Below are 11,539 nucleotides of genomic sequence, written 5' to 3'. Positions count from 1 at the left end.
TTCTGGTGGTAGTTGCACGGGTATAAACAGTCGTCAAAACTTCTCAAACTGGGGGCCGGCCCGGTGGCGCAAGCGGTTAAGTGCGCGCGATCCGCTGCGGCGGCCCGGGGTTCGCTGGTTCGGATCCCGGGCGCGCACCGACGCACTGCTTGGTAAGCCATGCTGTGGCGGCGTCCCATATAAAGTGGAGGAAGATAGGCACCGATGTTAGCCCAGGGCCGTCTTCCTCAGCAAAAAAAGAGGAGGATTGGCGGATGTTAGCTCAGGGCTGATCTCCTCACAAAAAAAAAAAAAAAAAAAAACAACTTCTCAAACTGAACACTTAAAATCTGTTATTTTACTGTCTGTAAATCATACCTCAGTTAGACAAAGAAAGCCCAGGAAAGAAGAGCACGGCGTGTTCACAGGTGCAGATGACTCAAATACTTGGGGCTGGGGGTTAATTCTTTCCTTAACCCCTCCCCACCATAAGATATTCCTGCATTTTAATCCACAGTGATGAAACAGTGATTTATTGAAGTCATTTCTCCTCATGACATGTGTCAGGCAGGGATTGAAAACATCAAAAGTGATGAAATACACCTCGTCTCAAATGGAATCACCTAGGACATGTACAAGTTACACACTTAGCAGCACGTGAAAAGGGACATGCCCTCTGTCTTGAGAAACTTTGGCTGGTAGAATACAGAGAATTTGGCAGGGAGAACTGTTCAAATCAGCTTCCAAACTCTGTACTCCTCTCACCGCCAGTGCATTACTCAGTGAGATTTACCAAAATAAATAAAAACATGATTGATATCTGAACAACAAATCCTGTGACCACATATTATGACATAAAGAACTTAACTAATTCATTCATCTTTCTCCTCTAGATGATTTACCTCCACAGGCAAGGCACTGTGTCTCTTGCAACTCATCTTTGTATCCTTAGAAGAATCTAGGCCCAGGTCTTGAAAATAATGGATTCTCAATAACTATTTATAGACTTGAGTTAGTTAATCAATGTATTTACTGATTAGTTAGAATTTATGTCCAAATTACATGTTCCCATAATGGGAAATTTACTGCAATTATTTTATAATGTCTTCATATAAAATGTTTGAACCAGCAATGATCTCATTTGGGTAATTTACGGAAAATATATTTAAAAGGAGTATACAGAATGATATGCAAGTCCAACTCACCCCAGCTTAAAAATTTAACCATACTGTAATTACCTGACTTGATTTTTAAAAAAATTATAGAAAAAGTACAATTGTTAACAATATAAAAAACAACCAACCCCACTGACTCTAGTTTTGTCTCCATTTGAACATCTAATGATCACAAAGGCTGCAGGTACACTGTTTTGAACTGAACACCACATTGGCAAGGTCAGCGACACTGTGAACTGAGAAGGAATGGTTACTCCAGTGATGGGTGCTCCACCGGCGAGTGTTACTCTGCTGGCAGCCGAGACTCGGGGAGTCCACCATGGACTCAGCGGTCCTTCAATCGCACATTGTAAGAGCATTTGTGATGCTCTGCAGGCAGCCTTTCTGCCAAGATTTTCCCGCTGCTTTCCTTCCTGAGAACAACAGGTTCAAGATGGCTGGTGCTGGTTCCCAGCTCCGCCAAGAACCTCCTGAATGCCACTGGGCTTTCGTCACCCAGTCAGGTGGCACAATGTCAAACGTGATGATCTCCTAAATGGGGACTCCCACAATCATGTTATTTTTGGGAGAGCAGCTCTCTGGCTCCATGGATATCACTTGAACAGAGTAGCCACGTTCTTCTGCAGCTCTCGCTCGATCCAGATCCACCAGGCACATGCACTGCTTCCCTGAAACACAGGAAGGGGTCATGAGACTTCAGGCTGTGAAGGGACCATGTGCAGTGACACGTCCACAAGTACGGAGAATGCTGTCTGCCCCTAGGTCGTGTTCAGTCTCTCTCAATTTAATTCTTGATCAGTGCGGAGAGAAGACAATTACAAACATCTGCTAATTATTTATTCTGCTAATAATTTAAAGAATGTTAACATTTTAAATATATTTATAAATAAATCTCAAATAAACACTACAGATTCTATTTCCCACTTTGGTTAAAAATCCATTGAAAGACTTTTTCTCTTCATGCCCTATGAAAACATATTATCTGTAATATCGTGAAAAAAACCACATCTGTCTTTAAGAATATCTAAAATAACATGCAAACAAGGAGACACCTGCAAAACATCTTACATTTGCACCTGGAGTTCTTAGAACAATGAAGAGATGAGAAATGGAAAATACTTGAGAAAATTCTCAATTGTGTGCTGATCATTTCAGGTGGATGTGTTAAGTGTAATATAATTTAATTTTCAGAGCTCCTGTACCCCTATGAAAATTCAACTGGCTTTGTAATCTTTGGGAAACAAAAGAGGAAACCTGACTGGCAGGCAGAGCAGGTAATTTGTGTTCCTTTGGCGAAGGCAAACTTCTACTTCAGAAGTAGCTGGGGGTACAAGCAATGTGGGGTTGAATACAGTCAAAGCTATGGTTTACCTTTACACCTTCCATTTCTTCAAATTCAATACATAAACCTCTTCATCCTCTTGGAAAAAGGTTACTGACTATGCAGAACTTCATTCCATTTTTCCATCAGTAATTATAATAATGCCTAAACATTTTTAAATGATTTATTTGAATGACAGCACAAACTGCTAAACTAAAACAGCCTCAGAAGTGAAGACAGGTAACTGACACAAGGAAGTCCTTCTGTGGAAGATGGAAGAATCCTCACAGAAAAACAGCAGAAGGTGAGATCAGTTGGTTAAGAACTGGCAACGAGAGATTCAGACTTAAAATATTTTGTACATTTTCCTTAAAAGGCCTCATGCCAAAAAGGATAAACTGTGTTAGCAATGATATAAAAAGAGATGTCTACAATTCAATTTTGGCTAAATCACCCCTCTTCATCAACAGCCCTATGGCTGACATTCTTTTTTTTCCTTAAAATACTGTTCTTCCTTTAAGACATCTATAAATCCCCCCCACTCATTTTTCAATTTAAATGAAACATTCTGTCAGAACGGGATGCTCTGCATTCCTTCAGCACCCACCCGGGCGTGCACTGCCGCTCATTTGCCCTTGGCTTTGATCCCAGTCCAGTTAACTTCTCCTTTTCCAAGATAGAAAAGAATCTCATGTTTTCACATGTTGAAGAAGTGTCTTTAGAACTGAAATTCAGTTGTTGGCATCCACCTTTTGGGGCCTGGAAGCTTCCTAAATGTTCACAGACAAAAGCGCGCTCTGGGCAGTACAGATGGAGACCTGTGATGGAGTCTCTGACTTTGAACTGACCTTCCCTCTCTTCCTGAAGTGATCATGCCAAATGCTCCTCCTCCTCGATCCTGTCTATTTCCCTTCCAGCCACTCCCCTCTGGTTTGATGCCTAAAATATTAACCATGTGCACCCCCATCCACCATCCCAATTATGTCTTCACCTAATCTATACATATGTAAGTTATACCTTAATATATATTCACTGTACATTCTACCGTACACTTGACTAACTCAAAGTGTTGGGAACTGGAACAGGAGGAGGAAGAGGGAAAGAGAGGCTGTGTGCAGGAAAGAGCAAGCTTTTTCCATAAGTTATGCCCCAGAGTGTGAGAAAGGGAAGGAAATCACTGTGCCTTTGGGCTCAGGTCTCAAATGCCTCTCCAGATGTGGGTATCCTGCTATGATGACTTTGATTTTAGAGTTTAAAGATAACTATTTCTCATGCAACATGGTCTCTGAATGCAAGCTAATTACTACATCTGGTGCCTGGCCAAAGAAACAGCAATCTGTTTCCAGTATACCATGATCGTCTCCAATGTGTGGCTTTTCTAAATAATTTTAAAGATTAGTGTTGACTCCACTCAATCACCTTAAGCCCTAATTTTGGAACCTAACCTCCCAGTGATGTGACTTCATCATGGGGGGCACTGCAAAAGCGGATCAGTGCTCCATGTCTGAGATCAAATAATTTGGGGTCATAGCTACATCACCCACCAGCTGAAGAATCCTGGGCAAGCTTTTGTCCCAATTCTCTCACATGTAAAATGTAAATAACAGCACATACCCTGTAAGTATTTTATAGAATTTACTGAGAGAATGGATGGACAGCATTTAGCTCAGTGCTTAAATGTGCAATAACCATTAGCTGCTGTTATCCTTCTAAATGTGATTTCTTTTTCTAACGCAAAGTCTTGGATAAATTCATTACTTTAACTGGAAATGCTATTGTAGGTCTTCCAATTTAGGTAATGTTTAATATTACAATGTTAAGTAAATTGGTCTATGATTAATAATATACAAGTATACTTTTTTCCGAGAAAGAAAACATCATCATCCTTGTTTATACATTTTTAATGCATAAATTTTGGCATGGGTAGTTGATTTTTCCATCTTTATTATTTTCTTCCATGGCTTTTGATAGATCCTTCAGTTTGTAACAGTAAGAAGGAAATTTAACATAATAATTCTGCTCAATGTACAAACATTGAAGACGTATTTAAAAGTATTAATGTTAATAAGAATAGAATAAAATGTTGTTATAGTTACAAAGTCCTTTTCAATATGGATTAAGTTTTCTGGGAAAAACAAGCTTTAGTTTCTCGTTGACAAACGGACCAGTTTTTCCCACATGGAGCGGGTGTATTCACTCCTAGGCGTATTGTACGGAACCTGCTCAACAGCTGCCCCGTGAAAACACCTACCCGTGAGCCTTCGTTGGGGTGGGAGCTGGACAGCTGTCTGATCTGCGAATCTGCACAGAATCATGTGTTCCTGGAAGAAAAAGCAACAGAAGTGGGTTTGTTTTAATCTTCTGCTTCAAAATTGTAAAAATAACAAAAAGACTTCGTTTTTCTGGACTTCTACATTAATTGAACAAAGTGCAGCACAAATAGTACTTTTGAGAGAAGGGGATTTTCAGACAATGGAACTCAGTAACTTTTTTCCCTTCAAGTAGACTGCTCATCAGCTGTAGTTCTTAAGAGCAGATGCGTGGAAGATCCTCAGGGCCATTTAACCAGTTGCTTTTAGCTGAAATGTGGTTCCAATTTGTGATTATAATGTGTTAGAGTAAAAGACCTAAAATTCACTTATATTTTCCCTTTAATAAAGTTTGCATCTCAGGGACGTGGCTCCAAGACGACGTTCTCAGTGTCTTCTTCCCAGTCCCAGAGGGAAGGGAAGGGCTGTGCTCTCCGGGAATGCAGCGCAGTGCTGGCTACTCCTCTGCTGGTCCCAACTCTTCCTTCGCTCGGCCCCGTTGCGGGGGGCCTGGCTCTCTCTCCCCTCACTCCAAAAGGCTGCAGGAGGTATATTTAATTCTGCTTTAAAACAAACCGTAAAAATGACCCGAGGGAATGGGGGGCAGATTATTGCTTCTGCTTAACAATTTTAGGAAAGATTGCATTAATGAAAAAAGAAAAGGCTGTAAAGGGACAGAGCTGATGAGTCTGCCTGGCACTCTTCAATCTGCAAGCAGCCACAGGTGAGCGATGCATGGAGTGGAGAGTGGAGCGCGGGTGCCTGCTGTGCACCCAGGACAGCTTCCGTCTCCAGTGTGCACATAACCTCACCTGTCGGCTTAGCAAATGGGCTGAACTCAGAGTCACCACTTGTCCCTTGGTCTTCTGTATGCTCAATGCAAGCCTCCATTTTTTAATAAGGTAACTGAAGTGATTGTGTGAGGTTGGTTCTTTTTCAAGGGTTACCTTTGTCTCAACTTTTATGCGTTTTAAAAAAAAACACTAACGCTCACTATAAAATTTAGTGGCAATGGGTAGGATACTAACAAAACAGTGCAAATGAATAACTTTTATTAAGCTCCATGAACTGGCATAAACAAAGGGGCAGAAGAATTTAGAATTATATAATTTGAAGAAAAGGTGAGAAAAAGCATGCCCTTTGTCCTCAGGGTGTTTGTAAATTAAGATTCACTTTAAATAAGGTGTCAGGCATGCACAACCTCAGGGGAGGTTCGTTTCTCTCGTCCAGATAGGTCTCGCCATGTTCACTGGTATTACGTGTGTAGCTGTTCTCCCAGTAGGAGTTCAATTCTGAAAGAGGAAGGCACATCATAGGTGCTCAGGAAAGGTTTGCCGCCTGCAAACCTGGAAAAAAATGCTTCCAAAGACTCTCCAGATATCTGGGCACTACGTCCATTTAGTTCTTCCTTCTGGTCCACCCATCATGGTGAAGAAATACTGAGACACCATCCTGCAGCAGTATCCAAGGGGTTAAGACTTCTGTACAGAGCATTCACACCTGAGACCCTCAAAAGGGCTGGCAGCCAAGCAGATCTTGGGAGTGTGGGAGGAAGAGGAGACAAAGACAAACTGGGGTACCAGTTTGAGTTTTCTGCTCTCTGGAAGAGCCGTCTCTTTCGACTCCAGAATTCTACATTCTTTTCTAGCCAGTGAGACTGTGGCTCCCTACTTCCTCACCGCCCTGGGTTTTTCCATATACCCTCTTAGAATTTGCTTTACCTAGCGTCACTCAAGGAGGGACTGAAAACAAGGGTCTAATTTTTGTTTTTTATTTTTCAATTCATTTTCTAGGTTATTGGCAGGGCCTTGCGAGAGAAAGGTGAGGTGATTTGAATCTTATGAAAATAAAGTTCCTGGGGTCCTAACGTTTCCTGAAAATGCTTATAGTTCCCTAGGATATGAAAACCTTAAATCTAGTAGGCAAAGAAGAGAAACGTCCCGGTTCTGGACGGAAGCACGAACACTGAGGTCTCTCTCTTCTCCAGAGGCATCTGTACGTGGAAGGGTGGGGAGAGGCAAGGGCAGGAGGGGGTGGGAGACAGAGTTGGAGGTGGGCTTTGAAGAGTCACAAAGCAGAGGTGAAGGAGATACAGGTGCCCAGGTGTAGAAATGGACACTTCTGGTCACTGTCCCTCACCATTTCACTGTTGGAAGAAGACGGTAAAACTCCTAGAAGGCGGGGCTGGAATATACAATGAGACCCCATTTTTAGTGAGCCTGTGCAAGTGGAATTAACCGAACTAAGAATCCAAAATAATTTATCAACTTTTTTTTTTTTTTTTTTGTGAGGAGATCAGCCCTGAGCTAACATCCGCCAATCCTCCTCTTTTTTTGCTGAGGAAGACGGCCCTGGGCTAACATCCGTGCCCATCCTCCTCCACTTTATATGGGACGCCGCCACAGCATGGCTTACCAAGCAGTGCGTCGGTGCCCGCCCGGGATCCGAACCAGCGAACCCCGGGCCGCCGCAGCGGAGCGCGTGCACTTAACCGCTTGCGCCACCGGGCCGGCCCCAATTTATCAACTTTTAATGGGATTACTTATGTATTTCTTTCAAATATTATCATTTCTTAGATTGCATGATGTCACATTATTGATCAATTAATTAGTAGTGACGTTCAGAAAGCTGGAAACTGTTGTGCTCAGATTGGTGACTCAAAACTATGTAACGTTCTGACTCGTGTTGGAGACGATTCTCTGTGCGTCTCGTGTTTCTTCATGTCTTGCGAGCAGAGGCACTGCCTTTGTTCCAGACCAGGCTTGGCAGACTATGGCTCACAAGCCAAATCCAGCCTATGGCCTGTTTTTGTATGGCTCAAAAATTAAGAATGGTTTTTACATTTTTAAAGGAAATTTTAAAATTTCCTTTGCTGTTGGAAACCGACAACAACAATGACAAGGACAAAGTGGAATATGTGGGGGATTTGTAAGAGGCTGGCAAAGCCTAAAATATTTACTATCTTATCTTTTACAGAAAAATTTGCCCGTTCCTGATTATCTTTTCAAAGATGTTTGTATAGTGAACGGCCTTGGAAGCTACACAGTGTCTCCCTCTGGAGAAAGGGCAGGCACGTGTACTTACAGATGAACTCCTAAAACATTTGGTTTCCGGAGCTCAGGGCTCCTCTCCTGAGACGCCAATCCCTGTGCGTGGAGGTGTCATCTGCTCTTCTGTGCTGCCTGTGGGAAGTGGCCTCAGGGAGCCAGTGTAAAAACAATGACAGTCTGGCTACTCCTACTGCCAGGGGCAATAACTGTCTTTTGTCTCTGACTCAGGAGTCTCCCATCTTCTGCCAGCATCCGTGAGACTGCGCCAGCTAACTAGTTAGCTTGCAAACAGGGTGAACTCTTAGACGCTTCACAAATCTTGTCACCTACTTGGAGATTAATATTTATTTACCAAAAAAAATCCATATTAGATGTTCATGAGTAATTCAAATATAACTATCAATGATACACTCCATTGGAAAAACTATATTAGGAAGACATCTAGATCTTTTTAAGGTTACCTTGTAAGATAAAGTTTTCTTGAATTGTTCACTGAAATAGAAAAGAAAAAGAAATTAGTCATCATTTTAAATATCAAAGATTAAGGGTAGAAATAGTCTTGAAGAAACTAAATTATAAAAAATATGTATTTTATCTAAAGAGCATAAAATGTTATTCTGAACTAACAACTATGCCAGTTTGAAAAGTCTTTATAAAAAGACAAGAGCATATCATCAGCATGTTACTAATTTTACAGAGTTTCTTTCACAGATCGCTCACACTATTAGAGGAGCACACCACCGTCCCTCTTCCTGGCACAGGCACACAGACACAGGCACTTTACAATGCAGGGTTCCTGTTTCTCAGGTGCGCTGGGGCCAACAGATCAGATGACTGCCACTGAAAAGACAGTCTGTTCCTCACAGTTCCCAGGAGGAGGGGCATGCCACACCACGCAGGGCCGCGTGGGGAAGCACCAGGTCGGTCAGGAGGCCGAGGGAGAGGAGAGGATGCGGGCAGGAGCCTTTGTTATGGGTTCCGTGGGAAGGTATGGTGAGGCAGCTGAGCAAGCCTAGGACTGGCTAGTTTAAACAACGTCAGCGGGCTCCGGGGCACAGGGGCCGTCCCAAGTTGTCAGGCATCTGGCCCTGGGGTGACTTGGGCAGGGGACAGTGACCTGGGAGTGCTCCTCCAATGACAAAGGGGGTGAATGTCAGTAAATCTACAGAGATGTAAGAAAGCCGACAGACACTAAATCGAGACTTTAAAATCAGTTTAGTAAGACTGCAGGCTGAACAACTCAAATTAGCATTCTTAAGAACCTTTATAGTGCTAGACTTACAAATCTCTTGATGGGTTGTAAAATATACATTTTGTCTGTGTAAATTTAGAATAAAATGAAATTTCTACTATTGACTAAGTCTCAGATTATATTTTATTTTTTTGCTTTTCCATAGTTCCTTTGGTTTTCTCTCAACTAGTTGCAGATTGTAGTAAGGAACAAAACAATGAAAGACAAAGAAAAAGAACGCTATTATTTGTCCTTTACTTTAAATTACTTAGACAGAAGCTGTTAAGTATAAATTCTAAGAGAAATTTTCTAAGGTTTCTTAAAAGTAGTGATGCAAATGAGCAAGAAGTCTTTTTTGATACAGAGGATGGTATTAAACCCTTGTATATTATAGGATACAAGTATGTTCCAAAACTAACATATTCAATCTATTCTATAATTAAAGTGGTCAGCATGATTCTCAACAGCTATGAGTCAGAGCGTGAACCATCACCAACACCGAGAGAGTGCCCCTCAGGTGGGTGAGTTGAAGTGTTGAGAAGGAAGTCTCCCTCCTCTACGAGACAAAGACCACTGTAAAAATGGCTGCCGAGCTCCGAGACTAATCACCACCACACACAGGCAGCATTTAAAAATACGACTGCTCCTGCTGTACCTAGCAACAGCTCACATCTATTGAGCGCTTTACATATATATCATTCAATTCTCACAGAAACCTGGAGGTAGTTGCTATTGTAACCCCCACGTTGTAGATGAGAAAATGTTGGGACAAAGTTTAAGTAAGTTGCCTTAGATGAAACAACTTACAAAAGAATGAGGAGCCAATATCTGCGCTCAGGCGGAATACTTCCAGGTCCTAAGCTCTGACCACTACACCTCCTGCCCGTCACGGGTGATGATTTCCACTTCGAAGTCCACAGAGGCAGGCTGAAGCTGCCCGATGACTCCTAGATAGACTTGCTTCTAAGCTTCAAGCAAGAGCTGGATCTGAGAGAAAACTCAAGGGCAGACGTAGAGGAGATCCTCGCCTCCTTATATAACTTATAAACAACACTAGCCGTTGTGCAAAGAGGAAACGAGCTCAAATCTGAGATCTCATTGCCACTTTATATCAAACGAGTTTTGTGCGTTGGTTTAATCCCCACATTGGTGCCTTAGGTAGAACACTCAATTTCACCTTTTTGGAAAGTTAAACTTGGAGGTGTTCTGGACGAAACCGTAACAGCAAGGGCAGGCGACAAAGGAGGCCCGGGTTTTGATGCACTGCTCGATCACCATGTCCGTGGCCACTCCACACGCATGCAGCGCCACCTGCAAAACACACCCAGCCCTGAGCACCGAGCTCCCCAGTCCCAGCGCCGCTGCCAGGCCTGCTTGTTCTTACTTTGGTGAGGGCTGACCCTCAGGAGGGTTCAAGTTACCAGAACAGTATTCCCTAATGGTTTCAACAGTTCTCATTTGGACATACCAGAGGACTAGTTAGCTATTCATATTGATTAAGAAAATTAAGCAAGATTGAAAGATTACAAACAGAACATTGCAAATGAAGCACAAGATTCATTCAATGGAAAGTCTGATGTAATGTTCAACATGGAAAATTTAATGTGTCTACATGTCTACACCAGTGCTCTTGCTGCTGATGAATGTGGTTCAGTTGTAGCATGCGGCAAGAACACTGGATGGAAACCAGCATTTCTAGTCTAAAACTCTAGTTGGCTGTGTGATCTGGGGCCACTTGAAACTTAACTTCTTTGGGCCTCAGTCTCCTCAACTGTAAGCTATGGTTAACAATCCTGACATATCACAATGCTGTTGCAAAGATAAAATAAAAATGTCCGTGACAACATGTTTTCAAATGCTGCATGAATATGTAATCAGTGTTGTAGAAAACTGATCAAATTATATTTATGTAGCACCTTTGCATCTTTATATAATAACAGTTTTTAACATTGAATGACGAATTGCATGAACTACTTTCAATGGGTTTATTTAAAAAGGAAGGAATAAAATTATGGAGTCATGATTAGGGCTTCAATTATTCATGAAAAGAAAAATAACTGTAAAAGTGATTTTAAAACCTGTTTTCAAAACAAATTCCTTAATTTTACCTATACTGTACTACAATTTAAAGTAGACACTTGTGAAAATTATTAGGCTAAATAAAGCAAAATAGGATTCATCAAAGAAAATCAGATATGGGAACCCTGAAAGATGAAGCATTTTGTCAGAAAAATACTCAGATCTCCATTTCATTCTGGACAGATGCAAAAATTGTACTGGATTATAACTGCCCTTTCTAGGGACAGATCTCTCAACTTCAGGGTAGGGAGGGGCTTTCAGGGTGAAGAGAAGGAGATTTTCTGGAAATTTCTCGATGTGAAGTATTACAAGCCAGATTCCCCTTTTGAATTGGAAAACCAAAAGCAATGGTGTCTTGGGAAGAGGAGAGCAAGATCTCTGCTCTCGACCCTTCT

At 41.9% G+C, this 11,539-nt stretch overlaps 1 protein-coding gene across 8 annotated transcripts in view; it reads right to left on the bottom strand.

Annotated features, from left to right (window-relative positions):
* Positions 1-491: 491 nt before the first annotated feature.
* Positions 492-11,539, bottom strand: part of GSTCD (glutathione S-transferase C-terminal domain containing) — a 126,049-nt gene continuing 115,001 nt past the window's right edge. For 7 of the 8 annotated variants that reach the window (XM_058549847.1, XM_058549846.1, XM_058549848.1 and 4 more), the window contains 4 exons: positions 10,243-10,376; positions 8,296-8,326; positions 4,727-4,796; positions 492-1,822 (listed from right to left, as the gene is read on the bottom strand). In XM_058549847.1, coding sequence (XP_058405830.1) covers positions 1,686-1,822; positions 4,727-4,796; positions 8,296-8,326; positions 10,243-10,376 — 372 coding nt within the window. In that variant the 3' untranslated portion in view covers positions 492-1,685. Of the gene's footprint in view, positions 1,823-4,726; positions 4,797-8,295; positions 8,327-10,242; positions 10,377-11,539 lie in introns of those variants that run through there. The other variant, XM_058549853.1, reaches the window with a different exon arrangement.

Source organism: Diceros bicornis, chromosome 11, assembly GCF_020826845.1.
Source record: "Diceros bicornis minor isolate mBicDic1 chromosome 11, mDicBic1.mat.cur, whole genome shotgun sequence".
In the NCBI taxonomy this organism is placed as follows: domain Eukaryota; kingdom Metazoa; phylum Chordata; class Mammalia; order Perissodactyla; family Rhinocerotidae; genus Diceros; species Diceros bicornis.
The sequence above is the reverse complement of the archived record's forward strand: the minus strand, read 5'-3'. Positions and strand labels throughout refer to the sequence as shown.